At 34.6% G+C, this 20,241-nt stretch overlaps 1 protein-coding gene across 1 annotated transcript; it reads left to right on the top strand.

Moving 5' to 3' along the window:
- The first annotated feature begins 2,866 nt into the window (after positions 1 to 2,866).
- LOC127851904 (uncharacterized) lies at positions 2,867 to 18,924 on the top strand. The gene is made up of 8 exons (XM_052385867.1): positions 2,867 to 4,511; positions 5,836 to 5,952; positions 13,475 to 13,606; positions 13,897 to 14,031; positions 14,399 to 14,563; positions 14,884 to 14,951; positions 16,207 to 16,326; positions 17,351 to 18,924. The coding sequence occupies exons 1-8, from the start codon at positions 3,815 to 3,817 to the stop codon at positions 18,155 to 18,157; spliced, it is 2,241 nt and encodes a 746-aa protein (XP_052241827.1). The 5' UTR covers positions 2,867 to 3,814; the 3' UTR covers positions 18,158 to 18,924.
- Positions 18,925 to 20,241: the final 1,317 nt, after the last annotated feature.

Here is a 20,241-nt window from a genome sequence, read left to right on the forward strand (position 1 = left end):
GTTCGCTTGTGAACAACTAATATTACTAACACAAAATTCAAGTCGGTCTGCTCTGAACTAAGCTAAGCATGATAACCACCACATCTGCCTGTGCACACTGATAAGCCTGCTTATACTTCACCACTTTTACAGACAGTGAGTGTGCGTATGTAATCAATAGTGTTTAACAGCTTGTTCGACGACATTGGCCAGTTTGTCATTGAAATCTGTACAAATTGGCTGCGTTTAGGGAAAACGGGGCTTAATGCATGTCAAAAAAGTGGTTTCCTGTGACACTGATTAGTCTGTGCAGTGCGCACAAGCTAATTTTGGACGGCACTTTCTGATTTTATGGTGTGTGTTTTCGTTTAAAGAGAGTCTCTGGTGCTGGACTGAAAATTTATGCATATGCAATAAGTCCTGTTTTCCCAAAATGGAGCTAAAATTATCCTTTCTATTAATGATTTAAAAAAAGAATAAAGTGATAATAACTTCAGTCACCTTGATGACAAGGCAAATAACCAAAATCACTTTTAAATCAAATAAACAACCAATGAGTTCTAAATTTTTACCTTGTGGCATTTTTAGTAATATCTAAAAGGGACCTATTCACAGTTTGTCATTAAATGCTTAATATTGATAAATGTAAACATTGGATCTTAAAAGCTCCTGTCACGGAGTGATTTATAAGTGACAAGCGGTTCCTGCCTTGATCATGGAAATGATAATGGAGACAGATGAAATTTGTAAATACTTCATTTAATAGATGTCTTAATATATGCTACATTTTATTCTAAAACACTTATGTTAGTAGGAACCACATGCATGTTAGTTTATTCTAATCACTATCAGATAAAATTGTTCCAATAAAAAAAAAAAAAAAAAAAAAGAAGAAAACAATCATAAAGTCACTGGCTGACTAAAAATGTCACATCTGTCAACAGATAATACCACTCTCACTCTAGGTCCTCGACCCTTTGGTGGCGCCATATGTGTCCACCCCACCGCGGCACAAACGACCCTCGCCTCTGGCGATGTCCAACACGACCTTCGTTGTGGCGCGTCCCGGTCGGCCCTTGTCGCCGAAACCGCCTTTCTCTCAGATATGGCAGCTATCTGCCAAACCGTTGTTGGTGGTGGCCTCTGCCTCACTCACCCGAAAACTTCCCGTTGGGTGATTCCTGTTTGCTGCACCCACCCGGAAACTGGGATATATTCATTGAAAATAATCCCTAACCGTGACATAGCATGGTTTTGTACACATTATATTCATTATTACATTTAGTCAGCCAGCCTTTAATTACTAAATCTATTAACACCTAGACAAATGACAAATACACATGCATAACTACAGTATTAACACAAAAAATACAAATACCATTTAAACATTAACATAAACATTAATTCAGTTGATATTTAATAAATGTTACCTGGTTTTAAATCTCAGAAGCTAGCAGGGTTTCAGTGCAAAAAATTACTAAAAAAGTAATAAAACTTATAAAAGTAATATTTACCCCAGTTCCTATAAATATGTTATCCAAATATCTACACCTTGACACTTTTCAGAGCGTCCACACTGCTCGAAACTTACGACGGCACTGAGTTGATTTGAAATTTCTGGGAACATTGGGTGTAAAATAAACGATTCACGGATCTGTTGTTTATCAACTGGGCATTCCTTTGCTAAAAAATGCCAGAGTTCATGAATAGTTTGCATCCCAGGGCCCTATTATTTTGATACCCCAGGCTACGTCAACAACAAGCAGAGATTAGGTTTGGTGTAGGGGAATTTAACATTGCACATGTTTAAAGCATGAATCTCGACAGCTCTATTAAAACAATTAGACTAAAATTAAAGGAACTAAAAAGTTACCCTCAACTGGGCTCGAACCACTGACCCCTGGAATAAAAGTCTATAGTTTAGACCACATACAATAGAAATGTATTTGAAACTTGTAATATAAGCAATCCTCGTAGTTTGAACAAATATAACGACAACAACAGAACTCTCCAAATTATTAAATCATTAAATTTGTTCAATTTACCAAATCATGAAAAGGTCCTTTTAATGTCTTCAGTCTTGCAAATTGATTGAGTTCAATACACTGTCAGATCTTACATCATGACTAACTTACACGTTAAGTGGTTGCCTGTTGGCCTGGGGCCAGTAGATTTAAGCCCATGAAACTTAATTTTAAAAGTTGATATCGGTTGGGCTAAAAAGCAACAGTTTCTTTAAAGCTTGAAACAAATCAATCCAATTAAATATAGAATACTAATTGGAGACTGTGGATCAATTAGGTAAATAAATTGTTGCTCAATAATTAAATGAAAATAAATAAAGAATTAGATACACATAACACAACATGTGTACATGTTCTAGGCTTGTTATTCTTTTAGCAAGGCAACCAAAATTCTAAAGATGGTTGCAAGTGCAGCAACTCATTGCGAAAAAAGAGACATATTGTTGTTATTTTGTCTAAGTTATCTCAATAACATAAATATGAGGATAAACAGTGCACCCACATCTTGACATGTGATTTAAGACACACTCTTTATAAAATTTGAATGGGTTGTGTTCATTTCAAACTTGCGATATAAAAAGCTATCAGACATAATTTTGAAAACTGCGTTGCGTCTAAGATTTTGCAATAGCGAACAACTTCAGTGCATTCAGTGCTTTGATTTAATTTTGTAATTTTCAGAAAATCTGTTCTTTATGAAAGATTGTGATCGGTTGTTTGTGATAATAAGGCGAAGCATTACGTATTTCTAAAAATAGATGTTAGCGAGAAATATTATTGCAGTCGCATTGTGTACACACCGGTTACCGACAATAACGTAGTGAATTCACCATATAGAACGACTACAGTACGTTGGCGAAGGCCAACATGGATTTAGTTTTGATTAAGTATTTACTTAACTAAAATGGAAAATCATGAATTCAATGAGATTAAAATACTGCAAAGAGTGTTTCATGGTGTTATTTTTGCGAACAGGGTCTGCAGAATTGTCACGAAGAAATATTTACAATTAACGGTTTACATATGAATAACTGAATGAACGTGTTCTACTTAACCACAAAAACAACAATAATGTGAACTGGAATAGCGTAAAATATCAGAGCAGTAACGGAAATATATAAATTTGTATTAATTTATAAAACCACATACATTGGTTTATTATTAGGGTGAATATTTTTTTATTAATTATACAGTTTGTATGCTTATAGAATATTTTGTTCTGTTTTATTTGGGAACCCACGTATTACATCAATCATTTACATATGAATCTGAAAAATTGTTAATGGTTAATTTAAAGACTCAAAAAATGCATTCTGATAGTAGGCCAAACGGTAGTATACTTATGTGTGAGTTGTACATGCTTATTCCGTCGACAGTGCATAGCATATTCATAGAATAAACTGAGAAAGGCTGGCATTCACTTAGTTTGAATGAAGCAAAGATCAATATTTGGTATACACATGTTGTTTGTAATGAAAATTTTAGAAGCAATGCATTTTCATCAAATATGAAACAAGATTACATTTGCAAGCAAAGTTAACTGTTGATTTCGTGTCTGAAATTGACAAAATGCTAAGGGAAATAATAGTTTTGCACTGAACTGAATAGAAAATATGGTTACATAATCTTTCACAAACTTCTGAAGAACATTAACAATATGAGACACTGATTTGTTTTCCAACCAACATGTCGAATCACTTGAAAACGAAAATACAGAGCATTTTATACTGTGGTAAAACATATTCAAGTTGGATTGTTAGTTGTCAAACGAGGTTCCCAATTCCATTTAACACTACCTAGTCAAAAGAGTAATGGGAAATCAGCCTTCAAAGCGTTTGCAAACGGATAGTGAATACTGCCTAGGCCGAGATGGTATTATTGACAATATTCTGAAGTCCATTGAAGGAGATCATGGAAACGTTGTAGCCATTTGCGGCCCTCCGCACATTGGAAAGTCCATGGTTCTGATAAAATCATTTCTAAAACAAAGCAATGTTAAAGACACCAATGGGTATTTTATGTATTATAACTTTCAAGATAATAAGAATTTTAGTTATCAACAAAATGAAAATATCTGGATGTCAAAATTGAAAGTTTTAAATGAAGAGGAGCAAAACAATATTGAAGACCATAATGACTATAGAACATTACTTTCCACACTTGTGACGCGTGTAGCACTCAAACATAAAACTGTCTATCTGTTTCTTGACAATGTCGATGTTTTGATGAATTGGGGGGAAACAAAATTTGCGGAGTTCTTGGAGTTTGTAAAGACTTTAGAACAAACGGATAACAATGTGAAAATCATTTTCTCCACCTCGACACAAATTGTCCAAAACAGACGATGGCCTATGATTGAGAAGATACCGCCGTTGCCCACCAAGGATATGTGTGATATTATAACAAGCGAGTGCGAAGATAAAGGGGTGGACATTGACATGCAGCGCCTGTGCATACCTCTTATAGCCATTTTGTGTGATGGTATACCATATGCAGCAGCTACTGCAGGTGCGTAATGTTATAGAGAATAACAGGTTACTGTCTGATCTTTTTGTAATATATCAGGCAATGCTTAGAATAATATAACGGCGAGGCTTGCAAAAAGATCAGGTAGCGACCTTTTTTTTCTGTTTATCATACCTCTACGTCCCTGATTTTAAAGAAATAATGAAAAAAAAAATCGCGAAAAGCTGCATTTTTAGCGGGAAAAAATGCGATTTGTGGTGTTAAACGTGTTAATAATGACGCCATAAGCACTTGCGCTTAATATGTATAAAAGCAGTTTTTGCTGATTGTGTTTCATTTTGTGTTTAAAATATATTACATCTTTGTATCAAATTGTTTGATTTGCTGAATTTGAATCGATTTTCATTAAAAATGATAACTTTATAGTTGATTCCGAATAATATGACCTACCTCCTATCATCGGCTTATATTAGAACTTCCTATTGAACTGATATAAAATTATATCAGGCAGTGTTATATCAGGCAGATATCAATGCAGCGCTATTATAAATTCAAATATTATTAACCAGAGAAAACTTGTGTTTGTTTGTTTGGAAAAAACTTGCAAATTCAACGCTTGATATGATGAAATAGCTGCGTTTAATGCCGTTGGGCTTTATATCTATATACATGAGTTATCAGAATAAGTTAATCCTCAAATGGTTTTAGTTAAGAAAAAAGAATATAATGAAAGTGTGTTTCAATAATATACTTTTGTATAAGACTCAAATAAACATGAGGTAATAACTTAAACTATCAGAGTACGTGTATTATATACAGCTATACATTGAAATTGGCATTTAAATGTTAAAGAATATGGCATATCGCATATAGCTTTAGTTATTAGTGCAACACATGCGAATATTTCATCGTATGTGAATTCTCCATCCTTTAAAGGACTTGTATTCAATGACTGTAATAATTTGCAGCGAAGCAGCAGCACATGTCAACAGCTTTGCAACATGTGTTGTGGTGTGTTACACTTATTTTAGGAGACCAATAAATCGATAGTTGTTTCAATGGTTCTCAAAAAGTAACATCGTTCTAAAACGCAAATAAGCAGTAACAGTATTTCAAAGTTTAATATTTGCTTATCTGTTGCGTCATATCGCAGAAGCTTCTTTTCTTAGATTGTCGTTGATGGTGCAAACATTTTTCTTAGAATAATATCAAAAGTATGCTTATAAACAGTAATCATTGACCTGTAATGCCTGTAACAGAAAACCGTAGCGTTTACAAGGCGTAGAGTTTACCAGTATGTAAGCATTCGTTTTAATCTGTACATAGTTTGAATATTTTAATACAGTTGTGTTTTATCTTATTGTAGGAAGCATCCTCTCCGAACACGGCGGATTGATTACACCAGTAGAACTGCTGGAGCTGATGATTGTAGAAAGATTGGATGTCCTCAGTCCGTCCAACTGTCCACTTTCTGATCGTTTGGGTACGTGCGTTGATTTAAACAGCTTAATTTTCGTTTGTAATTTTTGCAAAGAATGTATGTTCCAACGCATTTCGTTGACTTTGAGTTTAATTAAAAATTGAAACGCTGAAGAAGCAAAAGAAAACCCACGTAACAGCAACAGTTAAAGCATTGAACTCGGTCCCTCTATCTGTGCACATTCTAATCGTCTTGATCTTAAATTGAAATAGCTCAAACGAATGGAAGAAATGGCGCTTTTGAAGTAGCAGATGAAAGGCTATGTGTTTTCGCGCACGGACATTAACTTTAAGTTGACTAAAAAACTTGAACAGCTGTTGTAGCCATAGTCAATCTCCACGCAGAGTTGTCGTTCCTTGCTCTCATATACAATCTCTGCCATCACAAGGAAAGCCTACCACATTTGGTAGGATTTAATTTTTAAGTTTAAGTATAATTATTATGAAAACTTTTTATTTTCTTTTATATTTTGAAACAAGTGTTTAATTTTAGGTTCATAATAAAAAAAACTATATTAAAAAAAGTGAAAATAAAAACGGTTAAATTATTGTACCACGCGGCTTGGCTATCATCACGTGATCGGTTATGAAGGCAGGGATTTGATCCAGCTTTGCTGGGTCCAGTCAAATCTCTGCGCGGATGGAGGTTGCCAAGTAGTAACAACGTAACACAACAAGTCTAGCAATTTTATACATGTACTAGTGTAACGATTAAAACAAAGTATTTGAAAACTCCATTAAAAGTTCCGTTAAGTGCATTCTACAGCGGTAATTTGACTTTGACTTTAATTCGATTTGAAGTATTAAAGGGGCCTTTTCACGTTTTGGTGAATTAACTCAAGTAATCAAAGTTGTTTCAGATTCGCAATTTTCGTTTTAGTTATGATATCTGTGAGGAAACAGTAATACTGAACATTTACCATTCTCTACAATATCAATTATATGCATCTTTTGACGATTTGAAAACCTGAATATTATCAAGCGTTGCAAAGCGAAACGATTGAATAATTTGAAATGTTCTGTTGTTGTCGTTATTTTATTGTGAAACTACGAGGAATGCTTATATAAAGTAACAAAATACATTTCCTAATACCATGAGAACGGATAGCCGAGTGGTCTAAGCGGAAGACTTTTACATCCAGGACTCCAGGGGTCAGGGGTTGGAGCCCAGTTGATGGATTACTTTTTTTCTTCTTTTTTAATTGTATTCTTGTTGTTTTTTTTTACTGGAGATTTTTAGGTCCAATGTTTAAATTATCAATATAAAGCATTTAATGACAAACTTCAATACATGCCAAAATCTGTGAAAAGGCCCCTTTGATATGTAAATCAGAAGATATTTCATCATTATAAGGTATGGATAAGACAACACACAGAGAGTGCGGTGACAGAAAACCTACAGAAAATGTAGTGGAAAAAGAAAACACATAGAAAGTGTTTGAAAGAAAACAAACAGAAAATGTGTGTGAAATAAACAGACGAAAAAGTTTCAATTAATAAAATGTACAGATATGCAAGTTTTCAGCAGTTAAGTCTGCACCAAACGTGATGATATGGAAAGAAACCATGCAAATTCTGAGTCCATGAGTCGCTTTGATTTGATTTTGAAAATCCTAATGCACTGTGTTAAGTTGATAAACATCTATGTATAATGTTATCAAATGAACATACATCTTTCTTAAACCTCTAAGCGCCCTCAATCCATCAAGCACGAGTAATCAATTATGATTAATCTTTCAATAGTTATTACACAATTATAATTATGTTCTACTAAATGTTATGATTGCTGGAATGCGTATGCTTGAATTCTGCTCATTACGAATACCGTAGTCGGTGTATTGTGTATGTACTGTACCTTGGTCGACCATTTCAACCGCCGCACAAAATTTGCATCTTGTTAATTAGGAATATTGTGTGTACTTATTTATGGATACAGGTTTTGTCATTATAAGCGGCATTGACTATTTTATAACCAATGCGTAGTTTTGAAGATAATCCTATTAAGTAAACAATTTAATTTGCTATTGCCGTACGGTAAACTTTCCTGAGGAAACTTCTCGTTTTTTGACCTTTGAATACGACTTAAAATGCAGGAACCCTTCTTCCTGATTTACGTAAATAAAAATTACTTAACCAATAGTTATTGTAATTCCTAATGAACTGCACGTCGTTCCAAGTAAATACTTGTTTTTGATATCGGGCTATCGACCTATTGTTCTGGTACAGATATAATTATCGGATTTCTAAATATGTGTATTTATAATAATGACGCACTTGTCTCGTTTAATGTATTGTTTTAAAGACATGTTATCGATTCCGTAAATATAAGGCGATGCAACCACTGCTAGACCTCAATGGTGGAAATACCATTTTCTAAACACTTGTTGAAGTGGGAAATTTCTGCTTTCACTTTCAAGATTACAGCAACTAACTGCATGGTTGTCTGAATGTCACCATACCATATAACATATATAACATAAGTTACTATGGCATAGATGACACAACATTCCAAGAAAGCAATTCATTAACGCCAAACACTGTTATTATGTTAATGCCATTTAATGTCATCATCATGGATTCATCGTCAAGGTCTGGATCTTATGTTATAGATTAGGAAATATTGTGTGTTCTATTCTTCTTCTTCGGCTCATACTGACTTATTTTATCCATGCGTGAAAGCTGTGACAAATCTTTTGTTGAAAACAAGACGACACCACGATTTTTAAGTTATTTTATTTTAAATTGGGTATTTTATAACCCATTTCGTAAAAGCAATCCACTCAAATTTGTATAACTTAAATTGAGATAAATAACAACGCTGCAGATTAATAGCTGCATCAACCAAATAGAACTAAGCGACAAGACAACCTGTATGTAATGTGAATTAAGTTGTAAATACATAGTAATCACAATATGTGGAAAACATTACACCACAAGCCAATTCAATTAATAACAAATAAGTTCAAAAACTCATTCAGTTATATATTGCGCTTAAGAGTTAAGTTGGAAATTGAAAATATTTTGCACTAAATGACTATGCAAGGAAATTATTAATTCTATTTTAATTGACAATATTCTTTAGAAAAACACAGAAAAACTACTCGGTATGTTTAGTATGAAGTTCTCTTAAAGTATTTTCCACAAAAGCGGATAAAACTGTAAAACATGGAAGCAACTGTGTGCACTGAAGTTGTTCGCTATTGGATAATATAAGACGCAACTCATTTTTTCAAAATTAATAGCAAGTTTGAAATCACCACTAGCCATTCAAATGTATAAAGAGTGTGTCTAAACACACGGGTCGAGATGTGTGTGCACGTTTTATCATCCTATTTATTTTATAGAGATTATTTAGACAAAATAACAACAACATGGCCCTTTTTTGACGTTCAGACAGCATAGTAAGTTTGATGAAAATGGTAATGAAAACTGAATATTAAGACAATTTGCAATCACCATCATATTAAATGAATACTGAATATCAAATACCTATCTTACTAAGAATATAAGTTCATTATGGAAAGTCCCTGTACAAAACTTTAGATTTTTTGAAACCATTTACAAATTCAAAATATACAAAATAATTCAAAATAAATCTGCGACCAATACTTTTTACTCACGAATTAGGTAGTCATAAAGACAGCCCTGTTGACCCGTACTTTGTTGTTTTACTTTGTTGCATTACTTGTTACCCTAGCAGTTCACACAGTGTCAACAACTCTGATCTAAACATGGGTATAGAGCACTTATGCGCTTTTACGGCGGAGCTGTTTTACCCAGCTTTTCACATTAAATGACTTTTACATAACGCCGGCAGACATGCGTGAATATATTCGAATATTTCATAGGCTGATTCGAGATAAAACTTCACAACGTTGGCTACATCACGGTGTCTGAGCTCAGCTCAAAGTTTGGAGCGCCATAGCTGCCTTACGTTGTTACATTTCTTTATGTCTTCTTTAGAAGGTGTCTTATTATGTCAAACCGTTGTGATATTTTGTCAATATGTGGTGTTCACTTGTCAAAATACAGTCTTATTATGTCAAACAGTCGTGCTATCATGCTCAAATGTGGTGTTGACTTGTCAAAATACAGTCATATTATGTCAAACCCTCGTATTATCATGTTTAAATTTGAAGTTGACTTGTCAAAGTACAGTCCTATTATGTCAAACAGTCGTGTTATCTTGTCCAAATGTGGTGTTGACTTCTCAAATCGTCATGTTATCTTATCCACAAGTCAACATCACATTTCGACAAGATAACACGACGATTCGGCATAATAGGACTGTATTTTGACAAGTCATTACGATTTGGACAAGATAACACGACTGTTTGACATAATAGGACTGTGTTTTGACAAGTCAACATCACATTTGGACAAGATAACACATCGATTTGACATAATAAGACTGTATTTTGACAAGTCAGCACCAGATTTGGACAAGATAAAACGACGGTTTGACATAATATAACTGTATTTTGACAAGTCAGCGCCAGTTTTGGACAAGATAACACGACTGTTTGACATAATACGACTGTATTTTGACAAGTAAACATCACAAATGGACAAGATAACACGACGGTTCGACATAATAGGACTGTATTTTGACAAGTCAGTACAAGATTTTGACAAGATAACACGACGGTTTGACATAGTAGAACTGTGTTTTGACAAGCCAACATCACATTTGGACAAGATAACAAGACGGTTTGACATAAAAGGACTTTATTTTCACAAGTCAGCACCAGATTTGAAAAAGATAACACGACTGTTTGGCATAAAAGGACTTTGAATTGACAGGATAACATCACATTTGGACAGGATAACTCGACGGTTTGACATAATAGGACTGTGTTTTGACAAGTCAACATCACATTTGGACAAGATAACACGACGGTTTGACATAATAAGACTGTATTTTGACAAGTCATCACTAGATTGCAACAAGCTATTAACACGACGGTTTGACATAGTAGAACTGTGTTTCGAGAAGTCAACATCACATTTGGACAAGATAACTGTTTGACATAATAAGACTGTGTTTTGACAAGTCAACATCACATTTGGAAAAGATAACACGACGGTTTGACATAATAAGACTGTACTTACACAAGTCAGCAACACGTTCAGACAAGATTACAAGACGGTTTGACATAATACAACTGTGTTTTGACAAGACAACAACACATATGGACAAGATATCACGACGGTTTGACATTATAAGACACCTTCTAAAGAAGACAGAAAGAAATGTAACAACGTAAGACAGCAATGGCGTTCCATAGCAAAGAATGCATCACTATTTAGTGTAAGGAAATCCGGACTACTCTCTGTATGTTCAGATGACACACTTTAGTGGCCCAGTTCCAATTACGCGTTAAATCCATCTCGCAGAATTTCAGGGTCAGTACTCGTTCACTAAATCTTCCAGGGAATATATAATTAACTATCAATAAACACAGTTTTGCTTTCAAAATGAGAAAAAAAAATAGTGTCACGATACGAGGAAAATCGTTTAATTATCCAACCACAAATGTTTGCCGTACTCGTTCAGCACGTCTAGAAATCGTTTCTTAACGCCTGGATAGGCTGCCTTTATTTACAAGTTTGCTATTTTGAATGCAATTTTGTATCGGAAAGCATCGTGCAAAAATGTGCCATTTACAATTCGCGAGGAGATTTTTTAATGGCCCTCGTCGTGCGAAAACGGGTCTTATTCCATATGCGCCCATCATATGTATATAGCCCACTCAGCCTGTGCATCTCTCAGTCTGGTCAGGAGATACATAATGCGACCATAACTCATTGGGTGATTTAATAGCGAACAGTATCGCCTCTGACCAGACTGCGCAAGTGCACAGATTGGGCTTAAGATACGCTGGCCGAAACGCATAAGACCCATTTATGCATGACGCGGCTATGAAAGTGTGATCAAAATGTGTCGAAAGAAACTGCGTGTAAATCAAATATAAACATACGACATATTTCGATGGTTAAGAAATACACTCGTAATAAGGCATGTGATGACACATATGATGTGCCATCCCGTGGTATATTTTTTATCTACTTACGCTAATACGAGGTACTCCTGTAGTATAATTTATCTACTTACACTTATGTGTGGTTTGACAAGGATAAGTTGATAACACATATTTTATGCGGTGAATATGTTACTAACAAGTTAACAAACACAATTGTTTAACTTTTGTTTTCAATTTAATTATTTAGAAATGAAAATTGCAAACTTTATTTCAAAGTCAGCATTAACGCCGACTATCTTATATTCGGTTTTAGCGATTATAAAGCACTTGTGTTGTTGTCTATAATATACCTGTAGTAATTGGTGAACTCATGTTCAACGTTTTATGTATTGAGAGCTGTGAATATAAACAAACTTAACCTTCTACTACGTTGTTAGCACCCGTGAACACAAAAGATGATCGCCGCTATCAGTTGAGAACAAAATAATGTATCCCAGAAATGGCAATAGTAGCATGCACTATGAACGAGGTTACACAACATCCCGTTACTCTTGTTTATCAGCATCTATAAATAACCTCAGATGCGGTGGTTATCGTTCTTAGCGTAGTTCAATCTATGCTGGTTCCCGTCAAATCACTGCGCGGAGGTTGAGCGTAGTTAAGAGAAAACCCCGCCCTGTCCTTCTGATGCCCCGCCCTGCCCTTTTATTATTAAAACATATTTTAAAGACATTTTATAATCTTTAAATCTCTCATTACATTGTAATTAAATTTTGCCTTACATCGTAGACATTTCATTTGCATGGTTTAATACTAATGGCAATAAAACCGCAAAGTTATGAATGCGAATCCATTCTCGCCGGTACTACAAAACGAGAGCCCTGTAAATCAAAAGAGTTCTTATTAATAGCTATGTGTTATCAAAATTGTCTGCATGTTTACATTTTACACTATCGGGTTGGATTAAAATATCTTCCTTTGTTTTGATATAATGTATCCATTTATAGACAAATGAATCATAATTGGGTAGGCATTCAAATAGTCAATCAAAGCTGTTGTCAGAATGTTAATTATTTTACGCTACCTTTCTTGTAATTGTCAGCAAGGAGAAATCTGACACGTGTAAACATTAGTTTCTATTGTGCCTTATATTGAGAATATCAAGTATCCTTCTATGAAAAGATTTCGATCATACATTTTCCAAGTATAAATATTAGAGTTTCTAAGTATATAGTACCAGGGCACCTGTTAAAATATTAGTGAGACTCCTGATTATGGCCTATGTATTATTTCGAATATAACGAATTATAATACATCTTTATCTTTGGGAACGCTACCATATGATTAAATGTCAAGCGAAACGAGATTGATAGAGAGTCTTGCTACAATGTGACAAGTGTGTGACACAATGTCATGAACGTCACAATGTTAAAGAAATCATGTATACTAAATATGTTTAAGTAAGAGGAACATAATAAGTATTATGAAAAAACACGTGATCTAGTATATCTAATGTTTGAACTTGTGTTTGATTTATTACAGATGCGATGATTGAGCCAATAAAAAAACAAGAAGTCAAGGAAGAAGTAAAGGCGTTCCTTTCAAATCTTATAATGGTCGAATCGCGAAAAGTCACTGAACAACAAGCATACTATTGCAATGGTTACCCCAACGGTATGAAATATACAGTTTGGGCCGAAATTTCATTACAGATCTGTTCAGATAATACTATTTTAGTGTTTAAGTGCATATTTTGTTCATTATGATGCGTTTGTATTACGGTATTAAGTAAATATAAACTATTTACTAGGCGGTTGAACTTCGTTATATTGTATTAACATGGTGAAATTTGTTTAAATAACACAATATGTTGTACACCCACTGCAATTTATTGATATATTATGGAACGAATTTTCATCATGAACCAAATTACGTGTCAGTGATGGTGGCGATTTACTTTCTAGCACCCGTTGCAATGTTCAAGAAATCCGTACTACGACCGCTACTGACAAGTTTTATTCTTGTCAAAGAGCATGATCTGGTTCTTCCATCCGTCTTCAAAGAATGCAAGATAGCCTTAGACAAAAGGAGGGCAGAAGGTACTTTTTAAAAGTATATTAAGGCAAACAATAAGTGGTTTATCTCAAGGAATTCGCCAGAAAATATTATTAATAAGCCAGTCAAACAAAAAGTGTTCCACTGTATTTAGTTTTTTTAATGTTCACAAGACATATCTCACTTTAAAAAGGATGTTCAATAACAGAAATTTTCCAAACCATTTGCCGTTAAGGAACTGGAAAACCAAAACTTTAAGGTCCAAGTATTATTATAACTCATTTTGAACGTGCATTATCCGTCTTTCATACATGTGCATATCAGGTTGGCAGCGAAAGAATGAATTAATGAATAAGGCAATTCGAACCTGTACTTAAGTTAGTTTTTAGAATAATATTTATTATGTTGCAGAATGCGTTAACTCGGAAACCATTCAACAGATGGAAACATGCAAGCTTGAGGTTACAAGAGATAACCTTAAAAAGCTGGATATGGTATTTAAAATAACCGATAACACGAGCCCGAAAGATCTTGAGGTATTTCTTCAGGATCTTATGAAAACCAAGTCGATAACCGGTACGTTCAACGTTAAAAAATTGTTTTTCGACTGTAACGTTGTTTTTGTATTTATGCGAGTCTCTTTCAATTTACGTCTTAACTGTATGTATGAATATACAATTAATCCCCGACTGTATGTAATTTCATAAAAACGTTTATCGACATTCAACTTAAGAAAAGACGACAGAAATGAAAGATAGAAAGCCTAACAAAATGTATTAAAGTATGACAAAAAGACAATCAACATTTAATCATCGTTTATTTATAGGTGAACGAGGACATGTTTTGACATACTTTTAGTGTTCTTTATTAAAAGGAAAAGAAAAATGTCATTTCAGATGACGAAATATCCGATGAAAGTAATGACGATAAAGAATCTTACAGAAGAGAGGTTCTAGACTTAACGGTAACATGGTTTTTAATCATTAAAATGTGTTAAGATTAGTTGCCAAACTGACTGATTTAGTTTTTGAGATACACGCATACCGGATATAAATGTACACGAGATCTTTAATTATTGTAATCATGAATTTCAATGTGCGTTTTGTGATACAATAAAAGATGTGTAAGTTTGAGTAAATGCATGAGCGATGTATTACGTCCTGACCATCGTTTAAAAATGAGTTCGTAAACATAAAATATATATCCCATTTACGGCAAAGAACTAATATATAACAGATCGATTAACTTCATAAGTATTTAACACCATTTTTTCTCATTCATTTCTAAATTCTTGAAAACGATTTCCACATCATCAAGAAAGGATATGAGATTGATATGTTAAAATATTTTATAATCTCTCCTGGTCTGTATTCCAATGTTCAAATAGGACCGACATACGAACATTGCTGCACCGATGTTTTAAGCTATGTTCACACTTTCTGTTTTATGTGTTAGTGTTTCTATTAAGTCTAAGAAGTTATGCTTAGCTACTGTGGTTTGTTGAAATATTTAAACGTGCATTTTACTACAAAGTAGACACAGACTTGCAGTTTGCACTTCATTTAATAATTTAACTGATTGATTAACAGCTTATTTGTTTTTGGTTCATACGACTTAAATTAATTACTTTACATACGACATTTAATACTATTTCTATCCGTTAACACTTGTATTGTGATCTTTTAAATTGATTCTTCCGATGTGACAACATTCGTAATTTATATAGCATGCTTTTATTCTGCGTTGTGTTAAAGGCTTTAAAACGGTATTAAAACGATATGCACGATCCTGTTTTATGTCATGTAAGAATAAAATATGGTTGTTTTGGTTTGAAACTGGACGTGTGCATACATATTCTTGTAAAAGAGCGTTAAATACAGTACCACAGTTCTATCCTATTTGTAGTTAGCCATGGTTTTATTTTTTTAAGCACCATCAAATTATCAAAGATACAGTTTTGTTGGATATAAAAGTATAAAAGATACAGTTTTGTGAGATAATAAGAATTTATGTCAAGAAGTGAACACACAGTTATTAAGTTGAACTTTACATAATAGCCGATTTGGCAAAAAAGAAATAACAGTAATGGCGGAACATATTCATGTTTTCATTGGACTCTCGGCATTATGTTAATGATAAAACTTTTTGTGGCTTTTATGGTTTAACATGCTTGACTTGTGCGTTTATGCGCGTTATACATTCAGATAAAACAATTTTAGGGGCTGAAGGATGAACTTGAGATTCGGGAAAACGAAGTGGCCTCTGAAGATGCCGTAAGACACAATGGCGATGGGGCAGATGAGGAATTTTTGCAGAAGCTAGACCAAAGAAGCATGCAGGTACGTGTTACAAATAGCAAATTTCATTGTAGTTTAAATTTGATTGTTTCCGTTTTTTTCGTTGGATATCTTTTTTATACGCCCGGTTTTTAAAAAACGGAACGTATTATAGTTTCACCCTTGGCGGGCGGGCGGCGGGCGGCGTCCACAGCAGTGTCCGCTATCTAATTCAAATAGTTTTCATTCGATCTTCATCAAACTTGTTCAGAAGTTGTGTCTAGACAATATCTAGGTCAAGTTCGAATGTGGGTCATGCCGGGTCAAAAACTAGGTCACGGGGTCACTTAGTGCATTTCAAGGATTGAGCATGGTGTCCGCTCTCTAATTGCAGTAGTTTTCACCCGATCTTCACCAAATTTGGTCAGAAGTTGTGTCTAGATGATATGTAGGTCATGTTCAAATATGGGTCATGCCGGGTCAAAAACTAGGTCACGAGGTTACTTAGTGCATTTAAAGCATTTAGCATGGTGTCCGCTCTCTAATTGAAGTTGTTTTCATCTGATCTTCACCTAATTTGGTCAGAAGTTGTGTCTAGATGATATGTAGGTCAAGTTTGAATATGGGTCATGCCGGGTCAAAAACGAGGTCACGAGGTCACATGGTGCATTTCAAACATTTAGCATGGTGTCCGCTCTCTACTTGAAGTAGTTTTCATCTGATCTTCACAAAATTTAGTCAGATGTTACATCTTAATGATATCTAGGTCAAGTTCAAATATGGGTCATGCCGGGTCAATAACTAGGTCTTGAGGTAACTAGGGCATTTCAAGCATTGAGCATGGTGTCCAAGTTAGTAAGTATACTTGTCTTAATTAATATATATATATATATATATATATATATATATATATATATATATATATATATATATATATATATATATATATATATATATATATATATATATATATATATATATATATATATATATATATATATATATATATATATCTTTCGTACATTTGTATAACATGTAACTAAACCTGAAACAAAAACATAGAATGCATATTAATCAACACTTACAGGGAATGTCAATGCCCAGTTTGGACCGATCGGATATAATGAACAAGGACAAAACAGAGATAATGATTAGATACGTCGACAATGGTGTTGGTCTAAGGTTTCAACAGAAAACATTGAGTGAAACCGTTCCGAAAGTGGCATACAATTCGGAATGCCCCAACCCAGTTGTGTATGATGGATTCGACAATTTACAAGAACACACAATGGGCAGTGTTGATTTACTTTCTAAACAAAAAATACATGGCGAGTCAATAGAAGTGGTGACAAGTGATAACACTTTAAATCAAGGTGGATATAATCAAGACCATGTTAACGGAGTATATGAATTATCTGAATTAGCAATCAAAATGCCTAATGGGGAACATGCAAAGACACATGATCAATTGGAAAATCAAGGTGGATATATTGAAAACCATGTCAACGGAGAATATCAGATATTATCTGATTTAGCAATTGAAACTCCTGATGGGGAAGATGCAACGACAAATGCTCGATTGGAAAGTCAAGGTGGATATATCGAAAACCATGGAAACGAAACTCCTGATGGAGATGATGCAACGATAAATGATCAATTGCAAAGCCATTATTTTGTACGATCTGAAATATTATCTGTTCCTTCGAGTGGACCGATAGCAATACATGGTGATCATGTCCAACCTAGGGAAACAAGTTCGCAGAGTGCTACGTATGCAGTGCCTCGTGTACCAAAGAAATTTGAACCGAAGTTATTTCCGGTACTCAGAACACAGGGGTCGGCGGACAGCGGAATATTTTCCCCTGAAGTAAATGGGAATGCACCAGAGTTTTAAGTATTAAATGTTTGCATAATTTAAGTTGTTGATCTCCACTTGACCGTTTGAGGCAGCTGCCATATAACAATTTGCATCGTTTTCAGACAGAGCTGTTATAGATTACCAATCTTGATTACTCAATTTTATGAAATTAGGGACTCATAACAAGATTGCGTTTAAAACAAGCTACTTTAACCCGCTAACGAAACATTGTTAGGTTTCAGGACCTAGTCGACGAATGCTAATTGGGTGACTCTGAGTAACTGACATTTTTTAAACCCAGCGTCCACTAATGTGAAATCAGTAAACAGGGTCAATACCATCATGTATTTTGTAGTGGTGTACATGGCGCGAACCTGGAATGGGGTTCTCTGTTTATACTGTGCGCTTGTAGATTCAAATCATTTAGAACATATCATTTCGTTGGTTTACCTGCATGTTCATATGTACAATTTTGCCATTTTTTTCCGTAATATTGTGCAGTATGGTATGCTATAAACAAATGTACATATTTTATTATTGGTTCATAGTATTATTGGTTTATTGTATTTCCCGTAGTCTTAAGTGTAAGATAGGTGGTTTTGATGCATTAATATATTTTCTGTGTAAATACTCCAAATGATTACACCATAAGCATATAGTCTTGGCATGATCTCATATCATATATTTTTTCTCTTGTTGTTCACATCAATAATTAGAGTTTGGAATTGCAAGTTCTTCATCATTATTGTAGTAACTAAACACAGAATCCATTCAAATTTACTATATTTAAAGGTGAACATACTGTTTTGAGTGAGCGACCCGGTTAATTGTATAGGTAGAGCATTCGCAATGATAGCGGGAGGTTGCGGGTTCGAGTTCCAGACTGGCAGCCCACTTTTCAATACCCAGAAATGGCACCCAACGTGGGGCCGTTGCGCTTGCAGCTCTCCAAAGAACCTGCCCGTGTGTTTGTCAGGTTCTCTTATACACTGTTTCTTGTGAGTCGAATTCCCAGGCGATTTCCAGCTAGGCAGGCGAAAATGTCGGAGCCGAACTTAGTGGGATCGGTGATTGGCTTCGTTTGCGGTTCTTTTAGCACACATTTATAGCGCGAGGTCTCGGGTTTGATGCTTGCTGCACACTTTTCACAACAAAGATTTTCCATTCGTACCTAACGTTTCCGAACAAAGACCATGTGAAAATTATTTTGAAACTTAGCAATAATTTTCTGACCAATAAGATTCAAAAACAGGAACTAGATGCAACGTTTATGTTAGATTAAATAATACATTTTATTGGATAGACTTGTCGCGTTGAGACTAGGAAGAAATATGAATCCAAATTAGTTTCATCCCTCAACTATTGCCAGTTTTACGTGTGTTCCATAAAGAGTGTTTAGTCGACATTTATCTTGCCCCCATGCGTTGGTTAGAATAAAGCATTTGCCCGTTCATAAGTACGTTTTCATCACTGTATGGAGATGCCGAGTAGCGAGTTATACCTAGCTCAAACCTTTGCATTACGGTTGGTAAAATTCTGTTTGTCAACATAGTAACTTCGTCATCTTTTAAAATAAATTGCCAGAAATAGTCATCGTGACATGAAGTGATGGTGTAAGGCGCAATACATCTGATCTGACTTCAAAATCAAGGTCAAACTTGCGCGTCAAATGTCTAATCTGGCCATAAGTATGTGTTTCCGGACGGTAAGTGTACACTTGAATCAAGCCGCGTGACATGTCATGTTCTTTTGCTTTTCTTTGTTGTTGAAATATCCTTTTCTGCGACATTTCTAGTTATAAATCCCCTTTTGTGTGTTTTTGCGGTGCTTGAAAATATGCTAAATATATACACAATTGCTTGTTTCGTTGCCTGGTGTTGTGGAAAGCGTAAATGCATTATCGAACCGGAGGTAAACATTATGTGTAACTTGCAATTTCACATTTCATTGGTTTGAAGGGACACATTTGGATCCGCAAGTTCATTTAACATGTTCATTCAGTTTTAGGGTCATCGGATACGTACGAGATGTGGATATGGTGCATTTTATATTGATGATCATCTAAAATTTTTATAAAGCTATGCTAAAGTTTGCCTTATATGTCCGATATAAAGCATATA

The sequence above is a fragment of the Dreissena polymorpha genome, chromosome 11, assembly GCF_020536995.1.
Source record: "Dreissena polymorpha isolate Duluth1 chromosome 11, UMN_Dpol_1.0, whole genome shotgun sequence".
Classification (NCBI taxonomy): Eukaryota; Metazoa; Mollusca; class Bivalvia; order Myida; family Dreissenidae; genus Dreissena; species Dreissena polymorpha.

Bases quoted from the DNA above. Each gene is read 5' to 3' on its own strand.
- LOC127851904 (XM_052385867.1), top strand. From the start codon at position 3,815: ATGGGAAATCAGCCTTCAAAGCGTTTGCAAACGGATAGTGAATACTGC. The intron at 5,953-13,474 runs GTACGTGCGTTG...GATTTATTACAG, and splicing joins TCCACTTTCTGATCGTTTGG to ATGCGATGATTGAGCCAATA. The intron at 14,564-14,883 runs GTACGTTCAACG...ATGTCATTTCAG, and splicing joins GAAAACCAAGTCGATAACCG to ATGACGAAATATCCGATGAA.